Source organism: Zootermopsis nevadensis, unplaced genomic scaffold (assembly GCF_977971745.1).
Source record: "Zootermopsis nevadensis isolate Lab colony 2312 unplaced genomic scaffold, Znev_1.0 Znev_ptg000017l, whole genome shotgun sequence".
Lineage (NCBI taxonomy): Eukaryota > Metazoa > Arthropoda > Insecta > Blattodea > Termopsidae > Zootermopsis > Zootermopsis nevadensis.
The window spans coordinates 11,192,105-11,215,060 of NW_028259149.1; the positions used below are offsets into that span (position 1 = coordinate 11,192,105).

The following is a 22,956-nucleotide window of genomic DNA, read 5'->3' on the forward strand; positions in this document are numbered from 1 at the left end:
TGCCTGACTTGATTGTGTGACACCTGTTTAGGATTACTTAACTTTACCAAATTGCAGTGTTTCATACTGAATTTATAGTGTTATAACTTGTCATTGAAAATTTCATGTCAAATTACAATTAATCATTGTAAAAGAATTGGCAAAATTGCCATATGACTTTTACTTTTCTAAGTGATTAATTTTATTAATGTTACTTACATTTTAATTGTCTGTTACCCTACAAAACTTATGAAAATTACTTTGAATGTTATTGAGTTGCAAATTTATGTGGCTGCTATGTTTTTATTGATAGTTGAATTAAGATCTGCCATCATGGAATATCTTCTAATATCAATATCTTCATACTAAGTCTAATGAAAATTGATATATGCGTAATATGAATATTATGGGGCTAGCTTGAGGGGAGTTAATTTTGCAAGCTGGCAAGTACAAATTCATAGTAGCAATTTATATCAACTGACTTTGTTTCAGTTCTCATTCCTTTAAATATATACCTTAATATACTGGCAGTACCTTTTCAACTGTTTTCCTATGTGTTAGGTTTCAGTTTCATTTCATGTTGGGAGTGAGGTCTAAAAACCTATTTTTCAGTGAACCATCTTAGAATAAATTCAGCAGTCTTTAAGCCAACACACAAAGGTTTTATTATCTTCCATACAATATATCCATGAGGTAATATAAGTGTTGCTTTTTTTAAAAAAAATTTCACTTTAATCACAGTAACTTTTATTGCACAAAGACAAGTCATATGAAAAGTGTTCATGCCTTTCTTGATGATGCATAGACTGGCAGCACAGCTATCTTTCTTTGAGTATGCATAAAATAACTTGTCTACTTCTAGGTGTTCCTATAAAACTTTTACATGAATATAAAGAAATTATTGAATTAGAGGGTGATTATATAGACAATTTGTGGGGCCAAAACACTTTAAGTGAAGTACATAATAAAATTAAGTTCTAGTAGAATTTAATTCTAGAGGTGTTTGTTTATTCTCAGAAAAATAACAACTGCAAAAGACAACTGATGTCATACCAATGGCCCTCTTATTTGTATGGCATAGTTTGGTTGTCATAAGGCCATACCCATAATTAAAGGTGTACATTTGGTTACATTCTGCTTTCTCATCACAGCCCATCCTACAATGACAATGTAATATGCAGGTGATTAGAGGTTACAGGTGTGGGTAGAGCAGTTGGATAGTTGGAAGATCTCACCAAGGTTTCTTCTGCCTGTAGCTTTGTGACCAGGGCTCTGTACAAGTTTTGAAAGGGTTCTAACAAGAGCAGGGGTGAACAGTGGACCCAGCAGTAGTCTGAGTGCCAGTGGTAAATTTCCACAAGATCAATACCAGTGTCACGTAATTTGTACACGCAAGTCGGTCCTTGAAAATACTTAATTTTACATTTTCAATCTTGTGACGTGTGTATTAATAAATTTCGTCTATATACCCTTTTACCAGTGGTTTACGGTTCTGTCGATAGATGGCAGCAGGGGCCTGATTCTCAGGTTGTGGAGTTTCATTCGACGATCGTATGTTTAAATTTGTGGTTCGTATCATAGATAACGTGGTTTTTAAAATTGAGTTTGCTTACCCGGCCCATCTCACGGTTCCTATATTATTCGGAACGTTTGTAGACCGTGATCGACAGCAAGACTGCTCATGTTTATATGGTGACAATGTATGCTTATCAAACATTGGTAACGACCTGCAAGAGCATATCACACCGTCAGGTGTTTGTTGTCAGTCTAGGTTTTTGTCTTGTCTGTACAAGTTCTTCCTGCTTGATGGAGCGGCAGAGCGCATGCGTTCGATATCTCATTGTGTCTAGAAATCTTCACGAAGGTACGAGTTACAGTAGTAACTAGAAACATGGAAACCAATTAAAGAGTGTAGTAGGTATCTGTGTAATAGGAAGGCTGTCTTTGTAGGATTTGAGGCTTTCGCAGCTGTGAGTACGAAGATGGCTGTCTGCTGGGCTGTAGTGACATAATTAGGTAGAAGTTTACTAGCATTTCTGAGGCCCTTGCTTCCACCATCAGCAGGGCAATGAGTCCCAGACAGCTACATGGGTCATCTCTATTGATATTGGCTTTGTGTATGGCAAAGAGCAACCTGCCAAGAATTGCGAGCCCAAGTGAGGTTTAGCTGTACTTACATATGTCAGGGAAAGTTTGAGGAATGTATTTTTCATAATTTATACTGCTTGGTACTTCATTACAGGTACAGAATGTCTTCAGTGTACAAGTTCCATGATGGCTTACATCCTATATGTATACTGCAAAGTCTTTTTGAGTTGCAGAATACAGGTTCTTTATGTGATGTGACCCTTGTTGTTAATGGAGATGAGATTAGAGCACACAAAGCTGTGTTGGCTTCTGCATCTCCATATTTCAGGTAGGCATGCTATAGCTATTTGCAGATAAATTTTCAAAACTTATTTTTGATTATAACTACACCACTCATCATACATTTTGGTCTAAGAATTTAATGATTTATCTCAAACTTATCATATTTAGTGTTTCTGACAAGTTATTTAAAAATTCAATTTGTTAGAAGCTGATAGTACACTCAACTATTCAAGAAATTTCCTACTTTTGATGGAACTCAGAGTTTGGGCGCCCATTCTGGACAACCTTGAGGTACTGAACTTACCAAAAGCATAACTGAAAGAGTTAGGTAAAATAAATCTGTGTGATTCAGAAGTAGTGAGTTAACATCCATACCATTCCTCTTTTTCACATCACTAAGCAGGGGTTGTCTCCCTGAATCTTTTTGGAAATATGGATTTTAGAATATAGGCTGCATTTACACAACACATCTTTATTCTTTAAACATGCAAATAACTTCTAAATATCTTCCTAAAGTTCAAATTTATGTAGATTGAAAAAAGGGGGGGAGGGGCATATCAAAGCCTTCACATGAGTAATTATTGTCTGCTTTACTAGCAGTGCCATGTACTTTTCCTAGAAGTGTTCTTCACAATTTGAAGCAGAAATATTCTCTTCAAACTTTCATATGCAATAATTGCATATGAAAGTTATTTTATGTACAATTATTGTACATAAAATAACTGGGAAGAATATAAGGATTTTAGATTTCTACACTGAATGGCATTGATCTTAAATAATTAATTTCTAGTGTAGTTAATTTTAATTTAGGTTGCATTAGGTGAGTTTAGGTTAGTTTAGTTCAGTTCTGTTTTGTTCTGGCCAAGTTATGTCAGTTCAGGCAAGATCAGGTCAGTTTAGGTGTGTGGGCTTATTTATCTGTTATTTATCTATTATTATGTGTCCATTTATCATTCTGTTTACAAACTTTCTTATTCACCTGTATATGTACACACCTTTGCACCATTTCACCAGTTAGGCATTTCAGTAATTTGAAGGTGATTTTCTACCTTATGTTGTAATTTTGTTTTTGTGTATTATATTGTGACATCAAATGCTGAAATTTCAGGTTATGAATCAGTAGGGTTAATGAACACTTGAGTAACTGCAGGAAACCGATTTTACCATGGAGTTAATTAATTTAGATGTGGAAATTTCTGTAGTGGAAGTTTTATATTAACAAATTTCTGTTTTGTGCTGTTGGCTGGCTTTGATTTTCTGGTAACAGCACCTAAAAGAAGGTAAGTACTCCAGCATGTCTTCTTTTAGTGTAATAATGTTTGTTGTGTTTATTACAGGGCAATGTTTACTTCAGGGTTGACTGAAACAATGCAGGATCGTATTGTATTGCATGAAATGGAATTTCCCATTTTGAGAGATATTATTTCCTTCTTCTACACAGGACATATAGATGTAAGGTACCAGTAACTTCTTGAATAAGTCATAATTGCTATTACAGTAGTTATTTGTCCTCTACTGTGACGATCTAATGATTAATTCAAAAGCTATTTGGCAACAGTTTATTGATAACAGAGAGAATGATTATGAATTTGTGCCTATCTAGCTATTTCCTTCATTATCTTATATGCTATTGACATGCCATTGGAAACCTGCTTGTCTTAATACTGTTTGATGTACGATATGAACATTCTAGTGGTAGGAACTTGTGATTTGGGAGCAGCACTAGTAGCATTCTGTCAGACCATAAAATTGGGTCTGATTGTATATCTTCTAAAGGTGTAACATATAAGATTTTTTTTGGATCATGAGAAGTTTTTCAGTTTTGTGCTAATGACTGATTAATAATTTTAGCTTGACATGTGAAATCTGTATGGTGACATGCCAAAAAAAATATCCATTAGTAGAACAAGTGTTATAAACCTTTGGAATCCTAAAGTATGCCTAGCCAATGGTAAAGGCTTTGTATATCGTTACTGAGAAAGAATTTTTTTTATGTTGATTTTAGATGACTGAAGAAAATGTGTATGTGATGTTGGAAATGGCAGATTTTTTGCAAGTGTCAGCCCTACAAGCAGCTTGTTCACATTACCTGTTGTCAGCACTGAGTGCAAGTAATTGTTTATCAGTATATGTGCGTGCCAGTTTGCGAGGTGATAAGTACACAGCTTATAGGGTCTTCCGGTACTTACTGCTCAACTTCAAGGCTGTGATGGAGGAAGAGGATTTCGTGCTTATGCCACCAGAGGCTCTTTTGAAAGTTTTGAGTTCACAATTGCTCAATGTATCTCATGAAGGCCAACTTTTGGAGGTATGGTGAAGTTGTTATATAGCTTCTGTAAAGTTTTGGGATGTCGACTGATTCATTATATCATTATTATATTTGGCATTGCCATATTCTGAAGAGCAATTACTATACACAGCATTTTGGGAGTTAACTCTGCTCTTATCTTGAAGACAGGATTGGGTTGGATCAGCTGTCATACTGACATATAATTTTTTATTACTTTTATTAATTTGATGCAAAAGTTGGGATAAAGTTTTATGTGAATTACCAAACAGTTAAAAAAATCTCCCCTTAAGAAAGTGGTATGCTGATATTTCAGTTTCAATTCAGATTTTTAATTTTTTTTTATTTACATAGTGTATGGACAGTCACATAACAACTAGTACAGTTCAGTCAACTTCAGATTATGAATCAGTCCATCATGTGCTGGAAATTGCAATACACGCATAGGTCAAAAGGAGTGTATCATGCTGAAAACAAAATAGATCAAATAAACATCATAACTTGACAAAGGTAGAGGCAGAAAAGTAAAAATAATAGGTATCATCCCAGATAAAAGAAGTACAATGTATTTTTACATAATAAATGTTGGGACAGAGAGAAATACAAGAACTGTAGAAATTTCTTTCCTTCTAGTGGTCTAACAGTTGTGATAGTTGAGACTATAGGAGTACAAGCAGCTTTTTAACTTCTGATTATCTTTACCGTTCATGAACTGAGTTTTCAGTTAAAATTAACCAGTTCTATTGGATGACTAAATTGAAATTTAACCAAATGTAGGCTATGATTGTGTTTGAAAATTACTAAATCTTGTCTTTTCAAGTGATAAAACTTCCAGTTACATTATATTTTGAATTATCCAGTTTTTAATTAATGTTGTTTTACTGCATATGCTATGAAATGTGTTTGGTGATACAAGTTTATAGAATAGAGAAGTGACTGGAATGAATGCTGATAAATTGAATACAGAGTTACATATTGTCCTGACAGTCAGTAAATTGAAAACTATGAGGAGCTTACGGTATATTCCAGTACTTCCCCCCCCCCCCCCCGCCCCCTTCACTCTAGCACCAGGAGTGAAATTATACATGCAGCGTGCATGTGACATCTGTCATTGAAAGGAAGAATGATCGTGTTTACTTATGTTATGGTGATAATAGAGCATGTGCAGCAGGATTGGACATTGCTGTCTTCACATTTTATATAGATGAGGAAGTATCTGGTGCTGAAGTTTGTAGAAGGTTCTGTGTAGTGTTGAAGGAGTATTTTGTAATGATCAGAAATATGTCAGCCAGGTGCCAAAAGAGGTGCTGGAAAGTTCAGCATGAAGCTTCTTTGCAACATTATCAAAAAGAGCAAAAGTATTACTCAAATTATATCAACCTGTGATGAATCCTTTGCACACCACTTCAAGGGAGAATCACAACAATATAAGCACATAAATTTGCATGCATCACAGATGATATTGTTTGTTTTTTTGCATGCTGTTCAGGGAATCTATTGATTTTCCACAAACTATTACTGATTCTGTTAAAGGGATGTGCCTAGCTTATTTGTAAGAAGTGAGTAGGCATGCAAAAGTATTGGTTTTACAACAATACAAAATATGGTCACATAAGTTTAGAAATACATAAATGTTCTGGAGGAAATGGGCTGAAGAATGTTTCAACAACCCCTTGTAGAATAGTTTACATTTCTATGTCAGACTGAAGGCATTGAAGCAGGATTTTTCAGAACTGTGTGTTTGGGTTTACAAAACATTTAGTGTGGTGGTGTAAAAAGTGTGCATTGTTGGAGGGTTCTTATAAAGAAATAAATGTGTCAGAACTCTTGCAGCACATATACAGAGTGTGTAATTAAGTCCTGGAACTTATTGTATGCTCCTAGTATAATAATTGGCTATTTACATGTATATAGTAGCTACTGTAAACTGACCTGTGAGCCGGGATAGCTCAGTCAGTATAGTAACTAGCTACAGGCTGGATGACGGGTTCAATCCCCGACGGGGGCAGAGGATTTTTCCTCTAGCCTCTGCATCCAGACCGGCTCTGGGGCCCACCCAGCCTCCTCTACAATGGGTACCGGGGTCCTTTCCCGGGGGTAAAGCCGGCCGGGGCATGATGCTGACCACTCACCCCCATCTAGTGCCAAGGTCAAGAAAGAGAGGAGCTATACCTCCACTCACCCCAAGCGCCTGTATGGCACGTAGCGGGACAAACTTTACTTACTGTAAACTGACCTGCAAAGGCTGTCCATGTTCCTATACCAAACTTCTATGAAATGGATGCAGCTTTAGTAATTGCCTTGTCTTTTGTTTTAGGGAGTGATACGATGGTGGAAGCATGATCATTCAGAACGATTTAAATATTTGAAACCCTTAATTTCAAAAATCAGTCTTGAACAAGTGCCAATGGAACTGTTGCTTAGTTTCAAAAGTGATCCATTGTTAGCTGATACAGAACTTTTGTCACAAATAAAGCAAACTGAAAATTTTATTTTAGAATTGAGATATGAAAAACGTGACATTAAGGCACTTTGGGATATATGTCATAAGAAGTCACTTTGGAAAGGCAGATATGGCATGGAACAAGAGGTATGATTTCTTCAAATTATAAGCATTGTACTGCATGCTGGTGTATGTTACAAGATTCATAATTTATTTCTTTCCTCAGGATTGTTTCATTTCTTATTTTTGATACCTAATTGTCATCACATTGTCTTCCAATTCCTTAGATGTCTAGACATGTTGAAGAAATTCAGAACCATTCAGATGAATCTTAATTTCTTACCTCTTATACCTCATGTGTCCTTTGTTTGACAGTCTACCTTGCCAAAAGTGGCATTTTCCCCCGAATTCACAATTCTTAGAACATAGAAGATGCTTCATGGCCAGAAAACAAAATATTTACTGATGTACTACCTGATGTTCATCACACTTATACCAATTATAAGCTTTTACATGGTAATGCTGTTCAGGGATTTTTGGCCCTATGGTATTCATTACTGCTGCACCTTGTTGTGGTGGTGGGGCTTGAGTACCTCAGTGACCCCAAGAGCTATGCTGGTGGTAGCATAGCTACTGGTAGGGTTGAGGGGGAGAGGTCAGACTAAGACAGATACCCTGGTCCTCCAGGTTGGGGGTTGGTCGCAAGGCTAACAACCTTACACCGTAAAAAGGAAGATGTTTCGAAACCTCAACCTCGGACAGACGGACCGTATGGAAGAGGAGAATTGAGGAGGCCATGGACCGAATATGGACCAGAGAGCCATAGAAGAAGAAGAAGAAACCTTATCTATCACTTCTGGCTAGCTACCGTCATGTCTCACTGCTACCACCACCACCACCACCATCACCGTGGAAAGACTTCAGAAAGTCATGGAAACTTTAGTTAGGATCACTTGTGGCTTCAAGTCTCAAGGAAGATGTTTCCGTGGCTTGGAAACTAAACTCAGTAGAAGAGTGGCGTGTGTTTGAGTTTGGAAATCGTGGGAACAAGGCCACAACTGCAAAAAATGTCTTGGATATGAATACCAGTGACAGTAATTTCTTTAGCTTGGAAACCAAGCATGATAAAAGAATCACATCAAGGTCAAAGTTATTTGTTTAAGTAGGGAGATAACAGGTGCAAAGGCCACAATCCTAAAAATATGTCCTGGATTCAAGCCCTGGTGATTTTCTGTTGCTTTTATTAAGAATGATGCGATTTCTTCCATATGAATGAAGAACATGTTTCAATATAAAATACAGTCACTGAGTTTTTCATCCTCTGAATCATATAACAGAAATTAAAGTAACAGCTCTAACATGTAACAAAATGCATATCCTGTGTATTACTGGGTCATAATGTGTTAACGTTTTCTTTGCTTTTACATAATGGCAGGTAATATTGGCAATTGGTGGTGAATCATCAGGAATAGCTCTAGGCAGTGTAGAATGTCTTACTTCAGGCTATGATAGTTGGAAGTGCATTGTTCCAACATATATACATGAAGGTGAGCCTTGTGAAGAGACACGGGTCATTCCTACCATGCACCATGCCCGCTTCTGTGCAGCAGTCACTGCCAGAGATCATGAAGTTTTTGTTATTGGTAAGTACATATTCTAGACTGATGTGGGTTTCGTCTCGTCCTTCCTTTACAAAAAGTCATTCAAGTCGGTGATTAAGAGACAGTGAATTATTTGTCAGTCTGTGCGTAAAATTGTTCATTGTGGTTGTGTTGCTTTTGAGATGATCTATCCAGTTCTCAGTTTCTCCATAGCTCCCTCTCTCTTTCTTTCCAGCTTAACAGTGTAAGGTGTAGGATTGAGATGGTGTTGGATAACAGTCTTATTCTGATTGTTTTGTTGTTGTTTTTTTTTGTATCCAGTACACACCATTCAGTATGGTGTGCATAGGTGGTTAGCAGGATTCACGACCCATCAGTGCATGGGTTCGATTGGGACCACGACATTTAATGCTCCTGCTGTGACCCCCTTTTGCGAAATAATGATGAAAGTGGAGTAATTGTTGGGATGCCACGAAGAAACTGGGGAAACCCCGGAGGAAAACTCCATGATACCTGGACCACGGCCTTGCCCAACACAAGTTGTAAATCTGAGCACCGCCGGGAATCGAACCCGGGACCCCAGTATTACAAGCCTAGTGTTCTAACTGATTGTAATGGAAAGCATGCAGGATGAGCGTGTCGCTTATTATGTGTTCCTCCAGATGCCTTTGAAGTATACGACATGAAATTCATGGCATAGGATGTATTATGTTTTAAAAGCGTAAGTTCTTCATCCTGTAGTAGCCACAACCAAATTTTGTGCTTCAAGGTCACAGCAAAATTGTGTAACATTGCAACATGAACAGCAGAGCCCAGTATGAAGGCTTCTGTAGTGGTGAGCCACATGAATGTTTGAAGCATGGATAAAAGCAGTATCATGTAGGATTCTGAAATTGTATATACTCTTTTAAAAATGTATTTACTCTTCAGCATAACAGTAACTGGTCAACCTTTGTAGCTAGACACATTTAATTTGGTATTTTGTCAGGTTGTAACTTTTCTACAGATTTTGTATGGCTTTTTTTTGTATGTTGATAATTGGCAGTAAAGTGAACGTTTGAATTCATGTTCTGGTGGGGGATTTCTTACATGCCTCTACTCATACAATTGATGATCTTCTTCAAGGTAGGCCACAGGTGGCCTATTCTGTCTTAGAGAGAGTCTTCCCAGAATCTTTTTGGTCTGCCAAAATCTCAAATTCTGTTGGGTTTTTAGTCCATAATCCATTAATTCCATGTTGATATCAGTTAACTTTGTACTGATTCTTTCAGTTATATATCAGGTATTTATACTGTTAACTTAATCTATGTGGTGGGGGGAGCCCAGAAGCATAATTTATAAATTACACTGCTTCTTTTATACTCTCTAGAGCAGATAGAATGACAGAAGTAGATGAAATTAAATTTCTGAATTATGCTTTTGGGCTTACACTCTGAGATAAAGTGAACAGTATTTTCATCAAGTTGAAGTTGAAGGTTGTATTATCCCAAAAATGGTTCTTTTTTACAGAAATATTGTACATGACATGAAACACACATATCATTAAGATCTGCCATTTGTATTTGAAATATTATTTGATGTACTGTAATGTATATTTTATAATTTATATGGAAAAATGTATGCCTAAGTAGAGTATCATATCTGTGCTGTTTATTAGCTTCACAGCAGTAAATGAACATATAGCCCAGAATTGCTGAGAAAACATTTGGAAAATTTGTATATTTCATTCAGGCACAACATTCTCCTTATATTTATCTTACCAGAAGATTTTATTCTATAGTGCAAACATTCTGTTTTGTAGGTGGGACTAACTCTTCAAGCATTCTAGACATGGCAGAGTATTACAGCATCCAGTCGAATGTGTGGTGTGACCTAGCCCGTCTTCCCGTTGCTGTGCTTGGTGCTGGAGCAGTTTTTCTAAATGATCAGCTTTATGTGGTTGGAGGCAAGGGCAAAATGAACTATGAGAATAGAACATGGGTATGTTTTTGCATTTCATTTGCTGATTTTAAAATGTTTGAATTCAGAAATATGTTCACAGAATTTTGCAGGACTTTTATGATATCTGATGAATAAAAATAATCTGTCCTTTATGTATAACTGAAATGTCTAGGGGTGATTATATTATAAGTTTCAGAATGTGTGCCTCTATATAAGCCACTTGTAGGATGTTTACGAAAATGATCATGTGTGACGGGGACATTTTGTACATTCCGAATCTAGTCAGCCAATGTGATTGACTCAAAATGTTACTCTTGATGATTATTGATTGTACTTGTTTATTACATGAAATCAAATTGCTTATCTTCGTGGTTTGAGTAGTGGTTGATTGTTCTTGTTATCTCAATCATTTTGTACCATGTTTGGATTGGGTAATAATATGACATTATGAAATCAAAGTAAATGAAATGTGAAGAACATTAATGACTATTTAAAGTATTTGTGGAATAAAGTTATAAAGCTTTGCTAATGTTATAAAGTCTCACTAAATGTTCTAAAGACTCATTGTTTTGGCTTCAGTTACTAGTTGATGGAAACACCTAAAAGTCTGGTAGACTTGAGACTTAATACCGTAGAAAGTTAATATTTTGAGCAATCTATTGGCAGTGACGTGATGGTGTAGGTGTTAAGATGTTGAACGTTGTTACATGTACTTATGTTTGACATATACTAGATTGAGTGCAAATAGTCTTCATAGGCCCTCCTGACCTCTGATAAAAGTTCTTATTAATGAATGAGAAATAACAGGCCCTTATCATGATTTGGAGCCCACATTAAACTTGAGGCCCCCTTTCTAGGCAATGGTCATCGTCATCCTATCATCGGAGAGAGCAGAGTCCGCATTACAGTGCACCCACCACAGAAATGGAGTCTTTCTCCATTACATTAGTAGGCATAGAGCTGTAGAAACACATTCTTGAGGTAGTAAATTTCAAGTTTAAAAATCCTGAAGTTCTTTTTTCTCATAAGGTGCTGTTGTGTATCTGACCTATTTAGTATGTAAAATAGTATTGTGGAAAACCTTCATTTTGGTGTGCAACTGAAGTTTCTTAGGTAAATTCTGTGTAATCATTCATCATAGTGATTTAGTTACATTTACCTCTATATAGTGTTTATTCTTATCATCCTAGGTCTTGCAGAAAGATTTCAAAAGTATTTCCTTAACTTGCTAATGATATACTGGTCTTTTAAATTGTAGGAATGCTAATGCATTTGTAGGTTAAATAGTGTCTCTGGAAAGTAAGTATTTACAGTTATGTAGATTCTTATTTTAATGTTACCCTTAAGTGCACATGTTATGAGTAATATGTTCAGTGTTGTCTTTCTCTTTAGGTTTATGAGGAACATCATAACACATGGCATGAAGTATGTCCAATGATTAAACGCAGAGCGCATCATGGTGTTGTGGCAGTTGGAGGAGCTATTTATACTATTGGAGGAGTTAGTAAGTGATAATTACTCAACTAATCAAGATATTCCTTACCTTTTATGGAACCCAAAGGTTCATTACCGTGTTCCAAAAGCCTGCTACTAGGTTACTATCCTGAGACAGATGAATTTAGTTCATACCCTCACTTTCTTAAGATTTATCGCATATCTAACTGTTGCTTTCAGAGTCTTTAATACAGTATGTAGCAGCACTGAAAGAAGTGGACATCAAATGTGATGTACTTTTGCTTATGTGATGTGCGTTTGCTTACTGACGGAATTTTTTGATCATCTTTTTACATTACTTAGCACAGATGAAAGCAGTGAATACATACATTTTTATTTTAGGTGATGATGGAGATGGTAAAGATACATATTTAAAATGTATGGAAAGATATGATCATGGAAGAAGTCGGTGGTTTGCCATGGCACCAATGCATGAAAAAAGATCGTCATTTGGTTGTGCAGCATTGGGTGAATTTATCTATGTTATGGGAGGAAATGCTGGTGAATTTTGGCTGAAAGCTGTAGAAAGGTAAGTTAAACTGGTCAAAAGTGGGACTGCTTTGTGTCAGATCCATTTGGGGATTTTTGTTTTGGACAATGGAGTAGAGGCTGTTAGAAGTGGTCCACATTGAGGCAGACATTTCATTGATGCACAAGCTGATGGAAATACCTTCCATGGAGCACTCCTAAGGCTGCTGCTGGAACTGTAGCACTGCTGCTGCGTTGATGTCTTTGTTTAACCCAAATTTATGGTCCTGTAATGCTTCCGTGTAGGGGAAGAATACATGGGGATTGGTTCAACGCTGTCTAGCACATAGTGCGGTGTATCCAGCACAGTGCAGGCCTCATGGAGTGGACAATGTTATGCAACAGAGTGACATTCTTTATGATCTTGCTGGAACTCTAATGTTGAAAATGTAAATGCCTAGGAGGGTTCCACAATAGCACTCTGTTGGTGATGTCATGCATCCATCAGGAAATTCTTTCTTTCACCAGAATCCTTAATCATAGTCAGTATTTGATTCTAACTACAGGTAAACCTCAATTTGCGCCGATTCAGAATAACGCCGCTTTTGAAACCAGCAAGTCAAAAAGTGGGGGGGAAATAATATTATTTGTAATGTTTTACAATGTTTCTCGTACTGATTCTTATACTAAATTGTAATTGTTACACCTCTGATTTTAAATAAAAATTATAAATACAGTCACCTCTGCACTCATTGCTAAGTAGTTATGAGATAATCTCCTAAAAATCCATCAACATTGCGCAACAGTCATGTGAGCATTGGTCACTCTTCACGGTGAGTCATTTGTGTTCAGCCTGATAAGGGAGTAAGGAAAAATGCGCTCAGTTCGCTTCTTGTTGACACATCAAATGTGCTGAAAACTGTGTGCTAAACGTGTTTGTGTTGTTCGACCACTATTCTGCAGTAGCAACTGTTTTATATTTATAAATTGTAGAAGAGCCACCGTGTCTGGTAAGAGAAGTGAATGTGTTGCTAAAAAGTTGCGTAGGTCTATCACGTTAGAAGATAAGATGGATGTAATTCGTGGAATAGAAGGTGGTGATACCCGTCGTAGTGTGTGCAGAAGTATGAAGTTGCCTCCTTCCACTGTGACTACCATAATGAAAAATTCATATAAAATAAAAGAGTCAATGCAACGCAAGTGAGTTATAGCAGAAGTAAACTTTTAGAAAGAATGGAGAAATTACTGTTGCTGGGTGGATGACGAATCGAAAAAACATTCCCTTGACTGAAATTGCTATTACGGATAAGGCAAAGTCAATTTTTGAGGAACTTAAGTCGTCAATGTTTGGGTGCCGGGAACGCATGTCATTGACTTCCCATTGATTTACATTATAAAAAGAGTCTCAATTTACGCTGGTTCATCCAGTAATACATCCCTGGCGTAAGTCAAGGTTTACCTGTACAGAGTAGTTTATCATCATGAGGATCAGGTTTGATTATAAGCATAAATGTGATCAAAATCATTGTAATGTTCTTAATCTGGATGTCCATTTTCACCACAGGTATTAATATGTTTTTCATGTATTAGGTATGACACTCTGACCAACCAGTGGAGTTACATGGCCCCAATGTCTGTAGTTCGAAGTAACTTCAGTACCACGGTGTACAATAATCGAATATACTGCATGGGCGGACATGACAGTGTACATTACCTGAACAGTGTTGAGAAGTTTAATCCAAATACCAACAGATGGCATTGTGTGAATTCAATGCAGGTGAGAAGGTTTGGAATGGGTGCTGCAACGCTCTTTGTACCTTTTTATAAACAAACTTTGTAATAAAGTTCATATGCAACAAACAAGTTTATTGTCATAGTATGTACCACCAGTGCATAGGTATTGTAAGTGCAGATATCAGCATTGGACTGCATCAGGATAGTTACATACGTTGAGTGAGGTATCAAAGACGGTGCCTGCAGGGCAGTTAAACTGACTAATTGAGTACTGTCCATTGACATTATCACAATAATAGAAGACCTGACAGTTACTGGGATCCCTCACATATCCGCTTCTGGTGCAGACCCCACTTGCTGGAGCTGGAGCAGGAGCGACTGTTGTTGCTTGTACTGGTTCTGCTACTTGCGATGGAGCTGCTGTAGCCTTGATACTAGTCTGTAACAGGACAATTCATGTAATAAGTTCTATGAAAGTAAGGAAAGTTGATGAAATGGTACATTCTGTATGAAAGTCTAATTTGTCTTGAACCAAAATTTCTAATATTATTAAATATTAAATATTTAAGAATCTTCAGTCATGTCATTACAGTGAGAACTGAATTTCTCAGCTGGTAGTCTGCACCTTTGTGGTTGGCAACTTAAGTTATGCCAGTCTGGAATTTGTAATTAACATTATACAGTGATATTACCACTCCTGAAAAAGCAACTGTTTTATAATTAGCAGATATTATTATAATGTTTTCATTCCATTCCGTTATGTACTAATGGAGATTTCTGACAAATTATTTCATATGCCCTTTTGTATAATTTAAAATTGCAAACTTACAGTATAGGTGATTTTGACATCTTTTCAGTTTTAGTGCCACAAGTAGGCAATGCTTTTAATATTGTAAATACAATTTTTGTAATGCATTGATAATGATTATATTTGTTGACTTTAGTGTCAAGTTAAGAATTTATGGAGCTATACCTTCACTCCCCCATACATTTGCATAGAATGGTGCTTTCTTAGCTTTTTTATAATCTTGTGTTTCTTAAATTTGATTCAATGCTGCTTTTAACGTATATTCTTTAATTTATGTTTTGTGGTGACATTGTTAAATAGAGCTAATATGCTGAAGTAATTCATGTGATGAAAATTGTCATCTGTCTGTATAAACCAAAGCTTTCACTGGATGATCATATCATCATCAAACAAACAAACAGGTTCTATTATGTAGGTTATAATCATTTGATTATTGGAATAAGTCCCTTGTACCCTGTAAATTTTTTACCTGCTAGACTGACATTAGTAATATTTGCCTTCAAAGTGTAGTTCTCATTTTTGTGAAGTTAATGATTGTGGTCTTGTGGGCTGTAACATCATGTAATCTTATAGGTAGTTAAAAATGTTCCTCCACAACAGTAGTATCTACTTACAGGACAACATGATGTCACAAGTTGAAGACAGCAGTTGAAAAGATTATTTTTGTTACCTCAGTTCCGCTTGTCTTGCCAGTCAGCACAGAATTAATAGCGATTAGCAGAGGGAACTTGCCAGCACCACAGACACCAAGGAAGTCGTCTGTCTCTACGCTCCAGATCATAGCTCCTCCCAGACCTTTGTCCTTCACATATTGTGCCTGGATTTAGAAAGATATGACATTAGAATAAGGGGAAAACACTGAGTGAGGGTGTTTCAGAACAGGATGCTGAGGAAAGTAGTTGGACCTTAGAGGGATGAAGTGACAGAAGACTGGAGATCCTGTGAAGAAGAGAAGGGATTTGTGAGATTTGAGATGAGCTATTTGATGATAGTAATATGAGAGTCTGGTTATCCTGGATGTGATCAGTAATGAGTATGGGGGAAGTGAGAAATGTGTGCAAAGTTTTGACTGGAAACTTGAGGTTTACTAGTAGATATAGATGGGAGGACAATATTAAAATGGATCCTAAAGAAATTGAGTGGGACTGAGTACTGTTGATTCATAGGACAGGGACCACAGATAGGCTGTTTTGAATATGGTAATGAACCTTTGGGTTCCATAAAAAGGCAAACCATTTTGTGACTAGTTGAACGGCTGTCAGCTTGCGAAGAAAGACCGTGCTGCGTGTAGTTAGTCTGTTGCAAACTATTGAGTCAGTTTATTGTAATTTTACTTCGGAATCACAATCAATGGCTTCGTCAGTAGTATTGTGTGGTCAGAAATTATGTAATCGTGCATGTTAATTGTCTCATTTTGTTTAAAGGCTTAAACTTGTAGATAAATTCTTAGCTATAGCTGCCCATACATCAAGGGTTAACATATCTGTTCTTTGTGCTTGTGTTAAAGAAAGAACAAATCCATGGTTAACTTTTCATGAATGAAGGTAATTTGATCCAGAAAGAAGCAGCAGGTTGAGGGACAAAGAGTTAATGGTGTTTCTGAGGTTAACAAGATATTCAGAAATATGTTTACCTTTAATTTGAGAGAATCAGCATTATCGAAACCAACCCACTGGTTTCCGTTGACTGCATAAGGAACCTTCTGTTCATCATTCCAATAAACTGTCCATTGGTTTCCCTGCTCACAGATCTGTTCATACAAACATATGGCACAATTTAGTGATGAATCATTTTTTCTAATCATTAATTATTTACATAAATCAGAAAATTTCCTAATTCTGGAATTTATGGAAGAAACATTATCACATGTGTACATTTGCTTTTCATTCACCAACAGTCTATTCTGGACTCATATTCTTAATGGAAACCCCATAATGAACATTACAATATTCACAAAGCACTTGCTAAATTTATTATTATATGACAGAAAAGGATCCTTATAAGGAAGGTGCCAGAAGACTGGGCCATACATAAGAATAGCACTGTATGTAACTTTGGAAATATATCGCTGGTATCAAGTATTGCATGTTGTCATGAAAATACTGATATGTACAGCATGATCAGTGAATCACTTGCATATACATCACCATTCAATTAGCTGTTTGTATAATTCAAATAACTTTCAGCATTATAGGACTAATTTCCTTGTGAGAAATTAAGTGTGAAGTTTACTTCATACCTCATTGTATCCCAGTGTGCCAGCTTCTCTGGTATATGGACCTGCTTGCCCTGGACCTGTAATGGCAGCATCAATACCTGTGCTTTTAGTATTTTGCAAGGTGAAGGAGCGACCATATGTGCCCATTCCAACATTCAACTTCTTAGCAGGTGCACCTTTCTGGATCCAGTAGTTGATAGCGAAGTCCTGCAAAGAAAAACATTCAAACTGTGGTAAAGAAATTATGTACATTGAAGCATGCCATTTGTAGAATCTGTGCAGAAACCAGATTTATTTTTCAAGTACCTGTTTCCTAACCCGGAGATTATAACCAACCTAACAGACTTATCATATCATTATGATCTCTTAGAATAGTAAAAATTTGTAGAGTTAAATATAGGAGGATTGAATTTTTTTTAACATTGTAGAAATGTCTCTTACATTGTCAAACCTGGAATGCTTGGCTGTCTTCAGATACTTTTCATTAGCTTGAGAACAGTGCACAAAAATATAGGAGTGTCAGAAATTCTAGGATGATTGGCTAATCTAGTGGTTTAAAAAAAAAACATTTCTTTTTTCTGAAAAGCCGCCCTAACAGGGAGAACATGGAAATACTTATGTTGTATTTTACGAGGGTAAAGTTTGTGTGAGCGAAAAGTGTACTTACAACATTCAATGTTGCACTGTCTGCTGTTCTGTCAGCAGGTCCAGCATACAGCGGGGCATTTTCACCTGTCGTAGAATCCCATGAACCATGCAAATCGTAAGTCATGATATTGATGAAGTCCAAGTACCTTTATAGAAGCAGAATATTTCTTTTCAGTTTTTCCCAATAAAATTAAATAGGGTGTGGACTGAATTTAACTGGTTCACGATGAGGTCTAATGATAGGTTCTTGTGAGTGTGAGTTTATTTTGGCTTACTTTGCAAGTGCTGGTACGTCATAAGCAGCATCAATGGTACTCTGTCCAGCTGACACAGCAGCAGAGAGGATGAATCCATTTGCATCAAATTTTGGTCGAAGTTCACTCACTAATTTTGCAAATGCTGCCTGAAAAACAAAAAAGTAACATGTTTGGCTTCATATTCTATTGTTGACCCTAATATATATGTAAATCTCCATCATTAATTGTTTGTATCTTCAAATTACTTTGTCTCCTGCAGCTCCTCCTCGCTGAGTTGGATACTCCCAGTCTAAGTCAAATCCATCAAATCCGTACTGTTTCACAAAGTTGACAATGTTGTCCACAAATTTAGCTCTTAAGCCATCATTATTCACCACCTGAAAAAAATCATTTTAATTTCCTAATACCAAAGTGGGGTCCTTGTATGACATGAAATACTCAATAGCCTACTTCTTTTCCACTGCTGTAGTTTTGAGAGTAAAAATTTGTTCTTTAAATTCTTCTTTGAATTCCACATCCTTAACTAATTTAAATGTGAAATTGAAATGCCTAGTCCTATCTATGATATGTCATTGTTTATTGCTGGTATGGCTTGGAAAATTTACGTTCACTACTTAACATGGTAATAGGCATAACATTGTTGCCAACAAAGTAACTGAATTGTTACAGTAACAAAACAGTCACAGCTGGTACAACATGGTGGGGATTTAAATATAAGTGCGTTTCTCGTCTGTTACGATGATCTTGTTCTACCACATATAACAGGCTGGACAATAAAATTATATTTAAAATTAACAAATATTTTATTTTTAATAGAAGTGCTGGGGTCCGCAGTGGCCGCGCGGTCTGAGGCGTGGGCCATGTGCCGCTTGGTCGCTGGGACCGTGGGTTCGAATCCCACTCAAGCTATGGATATTTGTCAGCGTTTTTCTGTGCTGTGCTGTCCTGTGTACAGGTAGAGGCCTTGGGACGGGCTGATCCCTCGTCCAAGGAGTCCTACCGAATGTCTATAGATCAAGCCAACGAGAAGTTGGGACCCGCAGTGCTCAGGCGCTTGAAGAACGGGTCGTTCCCAGTATCCCAGTAATAGAAGTGCTGGAGCAGTGCCCCAGAACTAATAGAAGCGCTGGGATATGGCAGTTTTAGTTATTATTTGCACGGTGGAATTAGTTCAATCAAGAATAGACCATATATGAAAATGTAGTTTTGCTGCATTTTATTTCACCTGTGAGAAGGTGCTGGATCCAGCATTCCAGCCTCCAATAGCAACCATTGTCTTGGCGCTTGGGCTAATCTGCTTCAAGGCATTGAAACGGCTGAGTGCACCTAAGGAAAAGATGTTTAAGTACAGAAGATTTTGGCTGAAGTGGATCAGAATTTTTTTTTAAATTATAGTTAAAGAGATCATAAAAAATTGGACTTTAAATTAAATATTTTCCTCTTTGTCTAGGATTGTTAAAAAACACTATAATCATTGATTCTTCTTTTGGTTGATCCCACAGTTAATAAATATGTTAATGAAAATCTTAAGCTGTATAATAATTTTAAACCTTTCATACTTAGGGGCATTCACAAATAATAATTACAGGAAGTCCATTGCCTGTTGGCCAAAATTAAACTTGACTCTAGATGAATGTAGTTTGATAACGTGTGCAGAATAACATCAACACATCAGAACAGATTTTATTTTGAGCCATGTAGTTTACTAATGTTTCAGACGACTGAAAATTCTACTGTCACCTCTTAAATCATTTTATGACCCATGTGAAATTTGGTTGTCAAAATTTCAAGATATTAATTTCTGAATTGCACTTTTCCTTTAATATAGATTAATAATAATAATTTAGATCATTGCAAGTGATTCTATGTGTATGCTTCTTTTAGACGTGTTATGTTTTGTGAATGAACATAAATTTAGCATGATTAAAAATCACAAATGGTAATTACCTTTGTCAATTTCATTCCAAGAGTCCAGAATCGTAACACCACCTTCAGAACTGACTCCCACAAAAGTATAAATAAGGTGGGTGCAGAGTGTGGGGTCGATGTTCTCTACGTCAAATTTACCGTTTCCAGGACGATAGACGGCCCAGCTTCCATAGTAACACACAACTCTGTCTGTAATACATACAGTTTATGAGGGTACAAATCATAAATTTGGGGAATTATTTGTTTTAATTTATTCAAGTGACTTTCAGACTCTAGTCCATGAAAACCTAATGAGTCTGAGGGATACCATGGATATATTTTTTAATGGCAAACGAATTTTATACATCGGCATAAATGCGTAGTTTTCCATAAAAATTATTTCTGTTCCTAATTAAATTCTGTTTAACCTGAGTTCAGGTCTGAGACTGTGAAAAGAAAAATACGTCATACTCTTTATGTATTATTGGGAGGAGAATTTTCGTTTACGTATGTAGCAATTTTACTGATGAGAAATATATTTCCTCAAAGAGGATTTAGTGCGTAAAGAGTTTGGGAAACACTGAATTTTACTTGTGCTGACCTATAAAAATAATTCTCGTGAAGATTTAAAGGATTACATTGGAGCATTTAAATATTTGAAACTTTCGTCCATGTAATAACTTTTCTGTTATTAATATTTCATTATGGCTATTTTAAACAGTGATACCTTATGAGAAATTTCAGTTCTGTAGAATAAATTGGAGCTTTTGTTGGAAGACAGTCTGTGATGTATTAGATGTTATTTATTACTTACAGTCATCTGCTTGTACATAGCTTGTTGCAATGACAAGCGCGGCAACAATGGGCAACCAATACTGCATCTTACTATCCTGATTAAAAAAGAAGAAACAAGAATTATTAAGTCAAAATATTAAACTTCAGTTCCATAGGTATTGATGGAAATTTGTATTATAAACCTTAAACAACAAATGCGAGTTACGTTGCTCTGTTGTTCAGTTATGGTACTCTGGATTGTGGCTCAGTGTGATTTTGCAAGTGTTTGCCGAAGGTAATGAATAGATAAAAAAGTAATATCGATACTGCAATCATCTTCCACAATCACTATACTCGTGGATGGCAATGCGCAGGCGCTTTAGCCACTTTACTGACTTACTTAACCTGATTAAAATAAGCTTTGTGTTCGTATTACTGATGAAGTAATTTTAATATATAATTTCACGTGGAGTAATTACAGGGCGCAATATGAATAATTAGGTCGCTTACTAGGCTATTCTGATCTCTATATACGTACTGAACAGAGTTCTTTAGTATGCATTTGGTTACAACATGTTTTAAGGAATTTAAGTTGTAATTTCATCTGTTTTTCTTCACGGGAATATCAGTTGGATATTTTTTAAGGATCATACCAGGTACATACTTACGAGCTTTGCTAATGTTGTTCAGTCGAAATGACTTCTGTAAATGGAAATTAGCCGTGATATGACTATACAATCTTTGAAAATTTCTCTTGAAATCTCTTTGATTCGTATGAGAAATAGAAAAAAATTAAAATTATCACAGCACTTTACAGCAAACAGTAATACATCTAAAGTGCCCCATTCGAATCTTGTCAATGTACTGGATATCCTAAGTCAGGTCTTTCGAAGTTTTCTGGGGCGTGATTCAAAGGCACAGGCTAATGTTGTATAAATGTGAGATTTTAAGTTTCGCGACGGTGAACATTGGATTTTGTTGGCCTGCGTTTGAAGTGTCATTTTCAGCGCCTTGGTACCTTCTTCTTTATAAGGCTCATATCTGCTTGACTTACTATTATCCTGAAGATGGAGGCGGTATGTTACTCCAGAACTTTATTAAACACCTACAGGACTATGCGGTATCAACTAGGAAGACCAAAATCCAGTGTGACATGCACATAGAATTTGTAACTCTGCAAATGATTAGCATAAAAGTGGGACCTGATACATAGCGTATTTGTGGAAAATGTCACTGTTTCAGAATGTAAGTACTGAAGAGGAAATTCTGAAGTCTTATTTAAGAGGAAGAATGAAATGATACAAAACGTGTTTGATATTCTTATTACCTGATAGAGGAGCAGCAGCGGTGTTAAATGCAGAACGTGTTCCTTACCTACGTTTTTATATGATTCCTTGTTTACACAGAAGTGTGTGTTGATACGATCAAACGAGTCAGACCTTGAATATGATATGTAGTTATTTGGGTAGTTGTAGTTCATATGTTATACAGTACAGACGAAAGTCAGAGAGTTGTAATGGGAGGTGATTTAGAGGTGCGCAGAAATAAGTGGAGCTTGAAAATATATAAAAAAAGATGGCGTTGAAACAAATCCTGGTCTGCAAATGGAGGTGAAGATTGAAAGACTGATGGATTATACGCAAGAAAAGATGAAGGAAAGAAGAATTGCTAGAGAAAAATAAAACTAGGATGGATGTATTGCAAAATACTACAAAGGAATAAGGCACCAAAGTAGACCAGTTGAGCGAAACGACGAATATGACGAAAGAAGGAAGAGAAAAGGGTAAGAAACTGGTGTATGGTTGGAAAGTAGAGTAGAATGGAATTTAGAAGAGGAATTATATTTCTTAGGGGATTGGCTTAGGAAGAATTTGTTAATCTTAGACGAATACCAGCATGTATAATATTTCGACACGTTTAAAATAACAAGATTATGGACAGCCTGTGGTAGGTACGTAAATGAGTCAGAGTTTAATTCCAATACAAACTCACGTAATTTCAGATCAGGAAGGGGTGGAAAAGAGAT

General features: G+C 36.4%; 2 protein-coding genes across 8 annotated transcripts; one reads left to right on the forward strand and one right to left on the reverse strand.

Annotated features, from left to right (window-relative positions):
• The first annotated feature begins 1,524 nt into the window (after positions 1-1,524).
• Positions 1,525-14,446, forward strand: LOC110833967 (kelch-like protein 23). 6 transcript variants are annotated; one of them, XM_087350418.1, is made up of 10 exons: positions 1,525-1,547; positions 2,222-2,395; positions 3,687-3,801; positions 4,355-4,657; positions 6,954-7,226; positions 8,515-8,722; positions 10,482-10,660; positions 12,014-12,125; positions 12,458-12,644; positions 14,174-14,446. In XM_087350418.1, the coding sequence occupies exons 2-10, from the start codon at positions 2,229-2,231 to the stop codon at positions 14,421-14,423; spliced, it is 1,794 nt and encodes a 597-aa protein (XP_087206544.1). In that variant the 5' UTR covers positions 1,525-1,547; positions 2,222-2,228; the 3' UTR covers positions 14,424-14,446. The 6 variants fall into 6 exon arrangements, with proteins under 6 accessions (XP_087206544.1, XP_087206549.1, XP_087206546.1 ...); XM_087350420.1 differs by lacking the exon at positions 1,525-1,547 and adding an exon at positions 1,602-1,893; XM_087350419.1 differs by lacking the exon at positions 1,525-1,547 and adding an exon at positions 1,602-1,843.
• LOC110833968 (chitinase-3-like protein 1) lies at positions 14,429-22,360 on the reverse strand. Of its 2 annotated transcripts, none has more exons than XM_022072623.2 (11): positions 22,258-22,360; positions 20,971-21,046; positions 20,196-20,366; positions 19,474-19,574; positions 18,494-18,625; positions 18,267-18,394; positions 18,011-18,137; positions 17,365-17,550; positions 16,759-16,875; positions 15,796-15,942; positions 14,429-14,756 (listed from the first exon to the last, which is right to left on the reverse strand). In XM_022072623.2, the coding sequence occupies exons 2-11, from the start codon at positions 21,035-21,037 to the stop codon at positions 14,499-14,501; spliced, it is 1,434 nt and encodes a 477-aa protein (XP_021928315.2). In that variant the 5' UTR covers positions 21,038-21,046; positions 22,258-22,360; the 3' UTR covers positions 14,429-14,498. The 2 variants fall into 2 exon arrangements, with proteins under 2 accessions (XP_021928315.2, XP_087206550.1); XM_087350424.1 differs by lacking the exon at positions 22,258-22,360 and adding an exon at positions 21,599-21,622.
• Positions 22,361-22,956: the final 596 nt, after the last annotated feature.